The 15385-nt window shown below is 44.0% G+C and overlaps 2 protein-coding genes across 3 annotated transcripts; both read left to right on the top strand.

Annotated features, from left to right (window-relative positions):
- Nucleotides 1-18: 18 nt before the first annotated feature.
- Nucleotides 19-6442, top strand: LOC117407460 (heat shock protein HSP 90-alpha 1). The gene is made up of 11 exons (XM_034905578.2): nt 19-155; nt 285-440; nt 1141-1507; nt 1935-2068; nt 2587-2895; nt 3325-3490; nt 3792-3982; nt 4100-4247; nt 4495-4763; nt 5211-5544; nt 5943-6442. The coding sequence occupies exons 2-11, from the start codon at nt 285-287 to the stop codon at nt 6050-6052; spliced, it is 2184 nt and encodes a 727-aa protein (XP_034761469.2). The 5' UTR covers nt 19-155; the 3' UTR covers nt 6053-6442.
- A 698-nt stretch (nt 6443-7140) lies between these two features.
- LOC131698705 (heat shock protein HSP 90-alpha) lies at nt 7141-15087 on the top strand. Of its 2 annotated transcripts, XM_058992118.1 has the most exons (11): nt 7141-7297; nt 8820-8987; nt 9596-9962; nt 10315-10448; nt 10964-11284; nt 11900-12065; nt 12362-12552; nt 12672-12819; nt 13067-13335; nt 13672-14005; nt 14392-15087. In XM_058992118.1, exons 2-11 carry the CDS (start codon nt 8820-8822, stop codon nt 14496-14498), a joined length of 2205 nt encoding a protein of 734 aa, XP_058848101.1. In that variant the 5' UTR covers nt 7141-7297; the 3' UTR covers nt 14499-15087. The 2 variants fall into 2 exon arrangements, with proteins under 2 accessions (XP_058848101.1, XP_058848102.1); XM_058992119.1 differs by lacking the exons at nt 7141-7297; nt 8820-8987 and adding an exon at nt 9028-9113.
- The last annotated feature ends 298 nt before the right edge of the window (nt 15088-15385 follow it).

Raw genomic sequence — 15385 nt, 5'->3', positions numbered from 1 at the left:
AGTTTCTGAATGAGAACTTCTAGAGAGCCAGCGTGCGTATAAAAGCAGGCAGGCAGAGCGAGAGAGGGGTCAGAATCACAGAAACCCAGCGCCAGAAAGAAGAGTCCCAAAGAAGAAAGAAGACTCAAGCTGATCACCCAAGAGGAGCACCCAAGGTTAGCAAGGCAGAGCCACGTGGGCACAGCTAGATGCCTTTCAATCTGACCTCAATCCGCTACAAGCTTTCTTGTTTTGTTTGAGATGGTAGTAAGCGGTTCACACAAATTTATTCTTTATGGTTTCAGATGCCGGAGCAAATGAAGAGCGCCCAGCCACTGGAGGAGGAGGTGGAGACCTTCGCCTTCCAGGCGGAAATCGCACAGCTCATGTCTCTGATCATCAACACCTTCTACTCCAACAAAGAGATCTTCCTGAGGGAGCTCATCTCCAACTCCTCTGATGTGAGTTCACTAATGTATTAGGAGCAGCACATGTATTCACAGCTCCTCTCCAACTCCTCCGATGTGAGTTCACTAATGTATTAGGAGCAGCACAAGTATTCACAGCTCATCTCTAACTCCTCTGATGTCTGATATTATGCATGGGAGAGGGAAAAAACCCTCTAAAACTGTGATCATCCAAAACTTGGAACACGCAGTCGTACGATATGAGAAACATGTTATTTAGACGCGTTTGGATTGCGATGCATGTGTTACTCTGTGCTTACTGTTACAAGGATCTCTGATGAGTGATTTAAAAAGTCCAGTAGTCTGTAATCACACTAATGGATCTAATTTGACCCGAGAACTTTAAGAAGTAACCATACAAACTTGTTTTCCTAACAAAAGTGTCTCATAGTAAAAGTAAAAGCACAGCAAAGTGTAATAAAGCACAGTGGAGGCTGGTAAAGCATAGGGAAGAACTGTAAAGCACAGAGAGGCACAGTAAAAAATATTTTAAAAAAACACACCATAGTAAAAGTACAGCAAAGTGTAATACAGCACAGTGAAAGCATGGGTAAGCAAAGTAAAACCCAGAGAGGTATAACGAAGCATATTAAAAACATGTCACACTATAGCAATTACAGTAGTATAGTATACCTGGGAATTCTAACCATGGGAAGATTACCGATTCATACTCTGAATGGACGTCCTCTTTTAGGCTCTGGACAAAATCCGCTATGAAAGCTTGACTGACCCCAGCAGGCTTGACTCCTGCAAACAGCTGAAGGTTGACATAATTCCTGACCTACTGACCCGCACCTTGACCATCGTAGACACTGGGATCGGCATGACCAAGGCTGACCTCATCAATAACCTGGGGACCATCGCCAAGTCTGGAACCAAAGCCTTCATGGAGGCCTTGGCTGCCGGGGCAGATATCTCCATGATCGGCCAGTTCGGTGTGGGGTTCTACTCTGCTTACCTGGTGGCTGAGAAAGTGACCGTCATCACCAAACACAACGACGATGAGCAGTACCTGTGGGAATCGGCCGCTGGGGGCTCCTTCACCGTGAAACTAGATAATGGTAAGTGATAGACCAGGGTTAGATACTCACACGAACCCTGCACCCAGACCTGGGCTTCAGAACTGCCCCCTTGTGCGGGTAATTATCAAAATGACCAGGTGCCTGCAAACAAGCTCCTGCTAAATGTGCTCTGAGCCGATGGCACTGATCACAGAATGAGTAAGTCACCTGGGGGTCTGTGGGTTACTGCTAGCTGTTCATGCAGCCAGAGGGGGAGGTACAGATTATTTAACTTTGATTGTACAAATTCATGTCTCCTGATCATTTAAACAAATACATTTCTGAAGCCCAGGGCTTGGGTGCAGGACCAGAGCGAGTTTCTAACCCTGCAAAATTACAATAGGTGTTCTACTGTCTATCCACATGGAATGATCACAGCAGAATGCACCATGCGATCCTGGTCACAGTGAGTTTGTATCGTTTCCAGGGGAGTCAATCGGGCGTGGCACCAGAGTTATACTGCGGCTCAAGGAAGACCAAGTGGAGTATCTCGAGGAAAAACGAATCAAAGAAATTGTGAAGAAACACTCGCAATTCATCGGCTACCCAATCACACTCTATGTAAGTGTCCAGAAACTCACAAGAGACACCGTGCAGCAGTAACCTTGAGTGACTGTAGCAGCATGGATGTACTCAGAGAAGTATAAATAGACAGCATGACTCTAAAGGAAACTTTATACAGCATGACTCTAAAGGAAACTTTATACAGCAGTGACCAAGCACCTAGAGTCAGGATACAAGCTCACATGGACCTGTCTTAGTTTACAAATCATTAGAAGTCAGGGTGAACTATTCAGTCACACTGGTTTCAATTACATTTTAATGTCAGCGTGTTTCAGTGAACGCCAGAGCGATTTGAACGACTGAGGCATCTTCAATGAGCAGCTACAAGCCTTGAGCTGACACCAATGTTCAGTCCTCCTGGACAGGACTCAACTCAAACCTTTCTTTGAAGCACACGGTTAAAAGTTGCAGCACGATAACCTGCCTGTCACGATCTCAACGGCATGCTGATAGCTTCTGATATGCAGCTCTATGAACAGGAAAGACCTCACACTTTGTATTTTGTATTTTTGCAGGTAGAGAAGCAGAGAGAGAAGGAGGTGGACATGGACGACGTGAAGGAGGAGGAGCTTGAGAAGAAGGCGGAGCCCGAGGGCGCGAAGAGCGACGCCCCTCAGATCGAGGACGTCGGCTCGGATGAGGAAGAGGACAAGGACGGCAGCAACAAAAGAAAGAAGAAGATCAAGGAGAAGTACATCGACGCCCAGGAGCTCAACAAGACCAAGCCCCTCTGGACCAGGAACCCCGATGACATCACCACCGAGGAGTATGGAGAGTTCTACAAGAGCCTCACCAACGACTGGGAGGACCACCTGGCCGTCAAAGTGAGTCTTCATCTCATTTGAATGACATGCTAGTACCTGTGCAGATAGCTCCAGGGTTATCAAAGGGCACTGCACATTATTTTTTGTGAAAGGAAAAATGTTTAAAGGAACATAAAGCCCCTTTTTTCAGGAATAGTGGCTTGAAACCTGGTTTCAGGAGACTGGGAGACGTAGTTTGAGGCAACTTTGCTGTATCAAAGCCCAGGTCCCCCCTGGTGTGCCGTGCAGGGACCTGAAACCTAGTCTCCTGAAACCAAATTCCGAGCCACAAAGTGTCTTTGTGTTCCCTCAGCTTGAGGCACACATTAAAGCCCTTTACTCAATCTTCTCAGAGTTCGATGTTTTAAAATCTTTTTTTGATACAGTGTCGTCAAACGTTTTCTAAATGAAATATGAATGAACAGCCTGTTGGTTTAATTTCCTGCGCAGCATTTCTCAGTGGAGGGCCAGCTGGAGTTCAGGGCCCTGCTCTTCGTTCCGAGGCGGGCGGCTTTCGACCTGTTTGAGAACAAGAAGAAGAAGAACAACATCAAGCTGTACGTGCGCAGAGTCTTCATCATGGACAGCTGTGACGAGCTCATGCCTGAGTATCTCAGTGAGTGCAACCCTTCACATGGAGCTCATTGTTAACCCGCTAGGCTTCTAATGTCTGTGACACTCCGTTTCCATGACACTCCCAACAGCGACTGGGTTTAGGAAAACACTGAAAGGCATGTAAAGCTAACAGTTTAGTCTTTCAAGTGATCTTCATCCAAATTGCAACACATGATATTAACCCCGTAACCAAAATAAATGAGTTTGCCTGTGCCTGAAAGAAAATCTAATTGTTAGAGAAAGTGTCCCTGATTCGGATGCTGAATTAATGATCACCCCACCCCCCCACCCTCACTGTCCAGATTTCGTCAAAGGCGTAGTGGACTCTGAAGATCTTCCCCTGAACATCTCCCGTGAGACGCTGCAGCAGAGCAAGATCCTGAAAGTGATCCGCAAGAACCTGGTCAAGAAGTGTATGGAGCTCTTCAGCGAACTGACAGAGGACAAGGACAACTACAAGAAATACTACGAGCAGTTCGGCAAGAACATCAAGGTACGGAGTTGCTGCAGCATGTCTTACTGGAGCACAGTGACCTACCTGGAAACAAAGACCTCCAGTCCCAAGAGCATTTTGGCATGATTGACGGTACTTTACATTTTGTTTTTCCAGCTTGGAATCCACGAGGACTCCCAGAACCGTAAGAAGCTTTCTGAAATGCTTCGCTACTACACTTCTGCATCGGGTGATGAGATGGTCTCTTTGAAGGACTATGTGTCCCGAATGAAGGACACCCAGAAGCACATCTACTACATCACTGGTGGGTAGCCCTGCTCAGTGTTTCTTAAAGAGTCCCCTCCCACAGCCCGCCCCGCCCCCCCGATCCAGACTCTGCCCAGCACGCTGTTAATGAATGCTAGCTGGATCGATGCATTTGATAATATGAAAAAGGCAACCGAACACAAATCCTGCTGTTTATAGTATGTTTTGTCCCTAAATTATGAATTGTGCGTAGACTGCAACCCTACCCGTGCTGTGTTAATGAACGTGTCGTGTGCTTGGTGCAGGTGAGACGAAGGAGCAGGTATCCCACTCTGCCTTCGTGGAGCGCCTGCGGAAGCACGGCCTGGAGGTGATCTACATGATCGAGCCCATCGACGAGTACTGTGTGCAGCAGCTCAAGGAGTTCGATGGCAAGACCCTGGTGTCTGTGACCAAGGAGGGGCTGGAGCTCCCCGAGGACGAGGAGGAGAAGAAGCAGGCGGAGGAGATGAAGGCCAAGTTCGAGAACCTCTGCAAGATCATCAAAGACATCCTGGACAAAAAGATTGAAAAAGTAAGCAAGCATATTCCCTTTCATTTACTATCACCAGCACTACTGCACTAGCCCTGGTTATTACTGAGCTGTTCAGGGTTAGCGGTTCAAGGAATCTCTTTACATGGTGTAACCGGGCAGAGGCTGGGTGCGGACCGGCGAGCCCATGCTCCGCAAGCAAGCGTCTTAACCGCTGTACAAAAGATCTCACCGACAGGAGACAGGATAGACTCCGGAACGGCAGTGTATCACACAACCTTGCCCTGTTCCAATGGCAAACACTTATAATACTGAATATGCAACAGCCTTTAAAAAAAGTATACAGACTCTCATGGCTTACAAACTGAACCTGGTATTGGGTATTCAGTCATTTTTTAATATACCCATTTACAGAAAATGATTATCGTCTCCATAGGATGTAACTAAAACACATATTCTAAACCGTTTTCTATATCTATTTGTCAACAGGTAACCGTCTCCAACCGCCTGGTGTCATCCCCCTGCTGCATCGTAACCAGCACCTACGGCTGGACTGCCAACATGGAGAGAATCATGAAGTCCCAAGCCTTAAGAGACAACTCCACCATGGGGTACATGACTGCCAAGAAACACCTGGAGATCAACCCGGACCATCCGATCATCGAGACGCTCAGGCAGAAGGCAGAGGCCGACAAGAACGACAAGTCTGTGAAGGACCTGGTCATCCTGCTCTTCGAGACCTCACTGCTGTCCTCCGGCTTCACGCTGGATGACCCGCAGACTCATTCCAACCGCATCTACAGGATGATCAAGCTGGGGCTGGGTGAGTCTCGCTGAACTGGCTTTGACAAGTTGCCGCACACAGGAAGCACTGGGCATGCTTTCTGATGCCCTGCCATGCTTCTAAGAGTCGCATCCTGTGGATGGCTTGCCAGGGAGGGCACAATGTAAATGCAGGTCTGTAGCTTCCATGTTGAATCAGAGCTCTGTGTTGGGTTTAGTTTTCTTTGACTATCAGTAAAAGGTTTATTGGGTTCATGAACAGTACAGTGTGCTTGCTCTGTGTGTTAGTTGTATGAAGAGGTGACATTTCCAGTGTGGTATATGACGCAGGACTGCAGTGTTATTGAAGAGGTGAACTGCTCGCTGTCATGCGATGACCGGGACCTCCTTCTCACTCTGCTCATCGTTTTTAAATGTTTGTGTTTTTTGCCGCTCCAGGTATTGACGATGATGACGTGATTGTTGATGAGATCATCCAGCCTGCTGAAGAGGATATGCCTCTTCTGGAGGGAGACGGGGACACTTCCCGAATGGAAGAAGTTGATTAAAGACAAGCCCATGTACACAATTACCAAGCTCATCATTACAGTTAAATGGTGTTGTTGCTGTTTTTTACTATTTTATATGATATATCATTTTGTTACCAAGATGGAACATTTAAAGGCTAGGCAATGAATTATTCATTGTATCATTATGAAATTTATTTTCATTTTTTAAGGAGTCAGCCTTTTAGTTTTGGTGTGCTTTTTGTACTGTTATAGACTGATATTGCAGATGTACAGTGGAAGGCATCAAACTGAGTAAACCGCTCATTTTAAACACAACAATGTTTTGTAAGAAAAAAAAGGATAATTCTCAATGCCTTGTAAAAAAAAATGTAAATGTGTAAAATTGTTCCATTTCTAGTTACTTTCTAATAAATATCTTTGTACAAAACATCCACTGCAAGCCTATGGTATTTGTAAAAAATACAAGCATACAATAGCCTGTACAAAATCAAATGTATGTTCATTGTGTATCTACTGTAAATAATATCTCGGAAAGATATCCCAAAATGTATGCAGCCAAGATTTTAAATGCAGTATTTTCTGAATTGATTTAACATAATCAATTATCAAATTGATTAGATAATCAAATATGTTTGCAGTATATTTTCAGATAAATGTATTTTATCAAAACGGCTTTTTAATATTTATCAGAAGCATAAAGGAGTGTTTTGAGGTACAGTGTTTGTGTTCACGTTTAATGTTGGAGCTTGCTTTATTTCAACAGACACTTAGATGACGTATAAGGAGTGTTTTGAGGTACAAGTACTGACCACATTACAATAAGGTCTGCTGACTCTCCGTACCAGAACATTCGCATGGCTTCAGGCGTCATTCTGAAACGCTACAGCCCACCTTTTCCAGCAAATGCACGACTTTACTAGAACTTTGCAGTCGACGCCCCTTTTTTAAATTTCTATTCTTGCTGCCAGATAACCCCTCCCCCTTTTGATGATGATGTTCAGTAAAGGCGCGGCCTCGTTCAATAAATCCATTGGCCCAGCCCAGGTATGCAAATTACAAACCGCGGGGAAGGGCGCCAAACGTGATTGACACGTTCCAAACACACTGGTCGTTTCGAGATGTTTCTGGAGCGAGTCGAACTGCATTTAAACCGGTGGAGAGGGCGCGCGCCGTACAGTTGTACGCTCGCAGGAGCTGCGTGAGGACGGCAGAGAGAACTGCAAAAGGGAGAAGTACATTGTCATTAACAATATAGGGGAGTTGTTATCAGACGCCAAAAACAAGGTGAGTCTGAGGGAAGAATTATCATTTGTTATACCTTGTTATTAAAAACGCCCTTTTTAATGAGGAGTTGAAAAAAAAAAATAGTAACATTTTTGCTTTTTCTTTTTAAACAGTTGTCTGCAGTCGGTATGAGGTTTATAGGCGAGATATATGCCGATTGTTTTAATAATGAATACACCTAATGTACTACAATTATACGACTAGAAAATACTACATTTTCTAAAATAATAATAATGTTTACATTTGAGAGATGTACAATACAGTGGAAATTATAGACTCTCGAGATCGACGTTTATGTGAGTAAGTTATTTGGTTAGGTTATCTTTTCTTGAAGTGTAGTGGAATTTTATTTAGCCAGTTCTTCATACCTGTATATTATTATTGGAGGACTGTAACACATGTATCTGCAGTTAATTAATCTCATCCATGGGGAACCATGTACAGTAATGTTTATGTAGAAGATACATTATATTCTGGGAGGTGGGGGGCATTTTATAAATATCAATTTTAGTCTTGAAAACAGAGTGTGAATGAAATTCCGAACAGCATCTTAATACAACCTTAATGCAGTCAACGAGAGAACGGTTGTGTGTCGCTGGAGCAGACAGTAGTTTCTAGAAGCTTGCATTCCCATTTGCCTCCACCAGGGGGAGTGGGCGAGCTAGACACTTCGAGAACTGTGGCAATGCCTGCAGGGCAAATGTCAAGCACATGCATATAGGTATAAGGCAAGGTATAAAACAATCAATCTCCAATAGCTTACTTGATTGGACCATACTGTTATTTCCGAACCCCCCCATTTAATAAGTAAAAGGCTCAGGCCGTTGCTAATTAATTATAAAAGATGTATGGCAGTCCCTTATGTTTTTTCAGTCAGTTTTATACTTTCACTGCTAGCCTTGGCATTGTGGAGTGGATCTCATTTACTTCACCATGTCTTCAGCCCTCTCTTATAAAAGTACAATAGTTTACCCTGGTTTGTCATTTTTTTATTTCTTGCCATACCTTTCTGGGCTTTACTGTGCATTCACTGTGCTTTATTACACTTTACTGTAGGAAAACGTTTGCAGTTCTTTCCTATACTTTACCATGCCTTCACTGTGCTTTATTACACTTTACTGTGCTTTTACTGTGGGGAAACTTTTTTTTTTTAAGGCTTTTCTGCAGGGTGTGTAGAAGGGGCTCCCTTTGCTTTCTGGTAATGTGCAAACCTGCATTACTGATGCCATGCTGGCTGTCATGGGTGTTCAGTTCTGTTCAATTTCCTAAACTTAAGGATTGAACACGTTTTAAATAAAATTGGGAATTGCCATTACTTTAATTTATGATGCAACATTAATGTGTGAGAGACTGCATGAGCATGATATTTGTGTATATAGAAAAGACTTGGAATAAATATTGAAAAACAAATAACCTTACCCTGCCTGCACACATCCTGCTGTATCAATAAACAGCATGCTTCTGACTGGTTAAACGCTGAAGCTCGAAACATTCCTGACTTGTATCTCCATGAACTGTTCAGATGCCAGAGGAAGCAGCGGCCGCCGCCTCTCGTGACCAGCCAATGGAGGAGGAGGTGGAGACCTTCGCCTTCCAGGCGGAAATCGCACAGCTCATGTCTCTGATCATCAACACCTTCTACTCCAACAAAGAGATCTTCCTGAGGGAGCTCATCTCCAACTCCTCTGATGTGAGTTCACTAATGTATTAGGAGCAGCACAAGTATTCACAGCTCCTCTCCAACTCCCCTGATGTGAGTTTACTAATGTATTTGGAGCAGCACATGTATTCACAGCTCATCTCCAACTCCTCCGATGTGAGTTCTACTCATTGGCATTTTAAGATGGACAGGGAATGAAGTGGCCCTTTTGAGGGGTGGAGTCTTAGTTCAGTACCACCCAGGACACCAAAGTCATTTGTACACTGGGATCCAAGTGTCTCATTCCTGGATTCAGGTCTCTAAACGCTTTGGTCCAGTCTTGTCCATGTTTCTGAATTTTTTTTTTCAGAACTTTAAAAAATGTTTTACTAAGGTGTGGTGGTGGATAAGGGGACACATACAGACCTATGTTAATGATCTTAAGCAGATCTTAATACAGCCGGTCAAAACATTTTGTTTTTTTCCCCCATATAATTTTTTTATGTAGGTCTGTTAAGTGGATCTCAGTTGAATTACTACAGAGTTAAAGACCAGCTCTGTGTGTATTTTATATATATATATACACACACACACACACAAAGAAGTTCTACAATCAGATCCTGAAATAATTGCTTGTTTCTTTTGTTCTTGCTGTTAAGGCGCTGGACAAAATCAGATATGAAAGTCTTACAGATCCAAGCAAGCTGGATTCTGGAAAGGACTTGAAGATTGAACTGATTCCTAACAAGCAGGATCGCACCCTGACCATCGTAGACACTGGGATCGGCATGACCAAGGCTGACCTCATCAATAACCTGGGGACCATTGCCAAGTCTGGAACCAAAGCCTTCATGGAGGCCTTGGCTGCCGGGGCAGATATCTCCATGATCGGCCAGTTCGGTGTGGGGTTCTACTCTGCTTACCTGGTGGCTGAGAAAGTGACCGTCATCACCAAACACAACGACGATGAGCAGTATGAATGGGAGTCTTCAGCTGGGGGCTCCTTCACTGTCAGAACAGACAGCAGTAAGTCCCCAGACTGAGGAAGGACCTGCCACGTTGAACACTGACTTGACGTGACGATGCATTCAATCACAAGCCCAGCTCAAACTCCATAGGGCCGGTTTTCAAAATGCTCACTCAAAGAAACATCATGAATTCAATGACTAGAATGAAGAAGTTGAAAATGACTTCTATTCGAAGCTTTTGTCATTGAGTTTAAGTTTCTTTTAGTAGTTCTTAATCTTAAAACCCCGAGCATTTGCAGGAGTAACAAAGGTGTTACTTGTTAACTTGCGTTAACATTCAAACATTGATAAAGTTCATATTTGAGCCTATAATTAAGTTCTAATTTTTTGTATGTTTTATTTTTTATTAGCTGAGCAATGCCAGCGAGGGACAAAGGTGATCCTGCACCTGAAGGAGGATCAGACAGACTACCTTGAGGAAAAGAGGATCAAAGAGATTGTAAAGAAGCACTCGCAGTTCATTGGCTATCCCATTACTCTGTTTGTAAGTGTTCTAGTAGTCCCGCTTGATAGCCTCTTAATAAACACGGACTCGGCATGTATGAAAGTAGTAACTCAAAGATATGACGTCTCTGAGTACTGTCGGTTAAGAGTAGCACTGATAACAGTACTAAATACTAGAAACACTTTTTTAAATTTTTTTAAATCATATAATTACATTTTTTAAAACGCTCTTCACAGCTGCACAGTGCGGCTGTGTGCTGCTGCTGTGTGGCCTGTCACAGAGTTCAGATAGTCAGTCAGTATGGACATCCATTGTTAAATATTCTGCTCAGCTGAATCATCTGATTGGCTATCTGCAAGATACCTTGCAGTGCCACTATGAACCCTACACAGCTACATTGAGGATGCTGCTTGCAGTACCTTTGACGCATGGCTCATAGTAGGGGGTTGCTGTGACAAGTGTGGAGCGGCCCTCGGTTCATGTAAGAATGGTGTGCCTGGCTGTGTCGCATGGCCTCAGTGCTGTTTGGCAGAGACTTTATCCTTGCTGTGCAGGTAGAGAAGGAGCGAGACAAGGAGGTGAGTGACGACGAGGCAGAGGAGGAGAAAGACGTGGAGAAGAAAGAGGAGGAGGACAAGCCAGAGATTGAGGACAAGCCCGAGATTGAGGACGTGGGCTCAGACGACGAGGAAGACGATAAGGAGAAGAATAAGAAGAAGAAGAAGAAGAAGATCAAGGAGAAGTACATCGACCAGGAGGAGCTCAACAAGACTAAGCCCCTCTGGACCAGGAACCCCGATGACATCACCACCGAGGAGTATGGAGAGTTCTACAAGAGCCTCACCAACGACTGGGAGGACCACCTGGCCGTGAAGGTAAGCCCTCCTCCACCCTATTAACAACAGTACCCAATTAACCAGATCAGGGGAGAAACACTGCAGCAGCAAGATTCCACAAAAGCTTTTAGAAACTGCTGTAGCTTTCTCCCCTGTTTGAGTTTGAAGTGCACATAAGGTTACCCAGGCTGCCTCTTGGTTTCAGTAATGAGTCGGCTCATCAAGCACTGTACGGTGTGGTTGTTTTATTTATTTTTAAATGAAAACAGTTTGGCCTGTGTAACAGTCAGCAGGTTCCATAAATACTTTAAAAATGAGTGGCTTGATTACATAACAAGTGAATTTAGGGCCACTTATTTACTAGACTGTACCTCCTCTTTATTCAACTATCTGTCTTTCATATCAAAACAGCTGGAAAAGTGTCCTTATACAGTAAATAAAGCACTTGTACAATTCACTGTCTAACCGTGGATTTGAACTGAATTTGTGAATTCCTGAATTTTGAAACAATCGAAGCAGCACCAGTTTTGAACTGTAGGCTTACCTGTTTTGTATGACCCTCCTGTGGAACTGTTGCCCACAGTAAAGCTTTGAAGTTGATTGAAATAAGCTCTGGGGGACACAATCTTAAATGTGTTTGTTTTCTCTGCACAGCATTTCTCAGTGGAGGGCCAGCTGGAGTTCAGGGCCCTGCTGTTCGTGCCGAAACGAGCCCCATTCGACCTGTTTGAGAACAAGAAGAAGAAGAACAACATCAAGCTGTACGTGCGCAGAGTCTTCATCATGGACAGCTGTGACGAGCTCATGCCTGAGTATCTCAGTGAGTGCAACCCTTCACATGGAGCTCATTGTTAACCCGCTAGGCTTCTAATGTCTGTGACACTCAGTTTCCATGACACTCCCAACAGCAACTGGGTTTAGGAAAACACTGAAAGGCATGTAAAGCTAACAGTTTAGTCTTTCAAGTGATCTTCATCCAAATTGCAACACGTGATATTAACCCGTAACCAAAATAAATGAGTTTGCCTGTGCCTGAAAGGAAATCTGTAATTGTTAGAGAAAGTGTCCCTTATTCGGATGCTGAATTAATGAACACCCCCCCCCCCCCATGTCCAGATTTCGTCAAAGGCGTGGTGGACTCTGAAGATCTTCCCCTGAACATCTCCCGTGAGATGTTGCAGCAGAGCAAGATCCTGAAAGTGATCCGCAAGAACCTGGTCAAGAAGTGTATGGAGCTCTTCAGCGAACTCATGGAGGACAAGGACAACTACAAGAAATACTACGAGCAGTTCGGCAAGAACATCAAGGTACGGAGTTGCTGCAGCATGTTTATTTCTGGAGCGCAGTGACCTACCTGGAAACAAAGACCTCCAGTCCCAAGAGCATTTTGTTATGATTGACGGTACTTTACATTTTGTTTTTCCAGCTTGGAATCCACGAAGACTCCCAGAACCGTAAGAAGCTTTCTGAAATGCTTCGCTACTACACTTCTGCATCGGGTGATGAGATGGTCTCTTTGAAGGACTATGTGTCCCGAATGAAGGACACCCAGAAGCACATCTACTACATCACTGGTGGGTAGCCCTGCTCAGTGTTTCTTAAAGAATCCCCTCCCACAGCCCACCCCGCCCCCCCGATCCAGACTCTGCCCAGCACGCTGTTAATGAATGCTAGCTGGATCGATGCATTTGATAATATGAAAAAGGCAACCGAACACAAATCCTGCTGTTTATAGTATGTTTTGTCCCTAAATTATGAATTGTGCGTAGACTGCAACCCTACCCGTGCTGTGTTAATGAACGTGTCGTGTGCTTGGTGCAGGTGAGACGAAGGAGCAGGTATCCCACTCTGCCTTCGTGGAGCGCCTGCGGAAGCACGGCCTGGAGGTGATCTACATGATCGAGCCCATCGACGAGTACTGTGTGCAGCAGCTCAAGGAGTTCGATGGCAAGACCCTGGTGTCTGTGACCAAGGAGGGGCTGGAGCTCCCCGAGGACGAGGAGGAGAAGAAGCAGGCAGAGGAGATGAAGGCCAAGTTTGAGAACCTCTGCAAGATCATCAAAGACATCCTGGAAAAGAAAGTTGAAAAGGTTGGTCAAATCATAAAGGGTTTCTTTGCAAGATGACAGTGGGTAGAGAACATCATAAATATTGGGATAGTCCATGCAGGGTTTAGTCTCCAACCAAATCAGACTTAGTTGCATATATATAAATTAAATGACTAATAAAGATCTCAGCATGGTAGCTATTGTCTACATAGCTGGAAAACTGGATGTCGTAGGACTTTAATAGCTGTGAGATCAGGATCTCATTGTAAGACAACAGGTGTTAGAAATGCGTACTCTGTCAAAAGTGTAATCGCATTGTATGCCATGCATGCACATTATAAACAGTCACTTACTGAATCCAAAATCTTATGTCAACAGGTAACAGTCTCCAACCGCCTGGTGTCGTCCCCCTGCTGCATCGTAACCAGCACCTACGGCTGGACTGCCAACATGGAGAGGATCATGAAAGCTCAGGCTCTGAGGGACAACTCCACCATGGGGTACATGGCAGCCAAGAAACACCTGGAGATCAACCCGGACCATCCGATCATAGAGACTCTCAGGCAGAAGGCAGAGGCCGACAAGAATGACAAGTCTGTGAAGGACCTGGTCATCCTGCTCTTCGAGACCTCACTGCTGTCCTCCGGCTTCACGCTGGATGACCCGCAGACTCATTCCAACCGCATCTACAGGATGATCAAGCTGGGGCTGGGTGAGTCTCGCTGATTGCTACACTAGTTTGATTAGAAAGATCTAAATCAATGCCTGTGTTTTTGTTTGCCAATGCATACAATTCCTTCGCATATTCTAAACCTCAATGCATAGAATTCTTACTACACGTATTCTAACACTCAGTTCTGTGTTCTTAATGTCTGAGCCAGTATTTAAATATACGGTAATTACTTTCACTCATTTTAATGCCCACGGACCATGAGAGGGCAGCTTTGGTTGTCCTTGCACATAGGGACATTATAGTATAATACATCTGTTATGTTGAGCTATGATTTACAATGCTGCTTACTACTGTGATTACTATTAAATTGGGGTTATCTTAAAACAAATGAAGTTGCTAAATGGTGTGTTCTTTTGTTCCTCAAGGTATTGATGAGGAAGACATGCCAACAGAGGAGGTAATCAAGGAGGCTGAGGACATGCCCCCCTTGGAGGACGAAGGCGATAGCTCCCGCATGGAAGAAGTTGACTAAATACCTGCTGTAGTTAATACTGTGAATACTAATGCAGAATGTACACTTCATTTATAAATACGGCTTTGCTGGAGTTTGGCTACAGTTATGAGCTCGCTCATTGATGAGCTCGATCGCTTTTCTTTACATGAGAACAGAGAAATCGGGATGTTCAGATGTTATTTATTTTACATTCCAGTGCATTCCTTGTGGGTTTTTTTTTACATTTGGTATTCTGTTGCACTGTAAATTTCATCCTTTAATATCAAAAGTATCCAATAAAATGTGCTGTAAATCATGCTGGTCTCTGTCCTGCGTTGATTTTCAGTGTCAGATGGATTCTGTACTAACTGGAACAAGTGGAGAAGCAAATACGCTCATGTGACCGTACACCATGTAAATGTTCATAATATTCTGTTTATTCCACCCATGAGTTATGTAATGTGTATCATTCTCATTTAAGCTTATTTTTGTTTTTCAAGATCAGATCCTAGCGGAAAAAACAAGCAGAAAAAGAATTGCATGTGATCTGCTGAAGTCTGAACAGAATCAATTTATTCTTTTTACTGTTGGATTAACTTGAAATAAAACTATGATTTGATCCTCTGAAGTATGAGTGACTGCAGTGCAAACAGGATTGTTAATTGTTCTTGAACTAACATGCACACAACATACTGAAGAATGGATAGAACACAACGCTCAGTCAGCAGACATGCAGTGTGAACACACAGGAATCACTGAAAACAAGATTCTGAGAAGCAGGAAAGATTCCCAGAATAATTTCAACTCTGAACAGTAACTGTGATTACAATGTGGTCAGAAAGCATGTTCAAGTTTTTGTTGCACAGCTCTGATCTTTAGTCTTGTTAACCTCTTAAGGTGCAGAAAGAATTGAACGGTTTCTTCTT

The sequence above is a fragment of the Acipenser ruthenus genome, chromosome 18, assembly GCF_902713425.1.
Source record: "Acipenser ruthenus chromosome 18, fAciRut3.2 maternal haplotype, whole genome shotgun sequence".
Classification (NCBI taxonomy): Eukaryota; Metazoa; Chordata; class Actinopteri; order Acipenseriformes; family Acipenseridae; genus Acipenser; species Acipenser ruthenus.
This window is presented reverse-complemented; position numbering and strand designations above follow the sequence as displayed.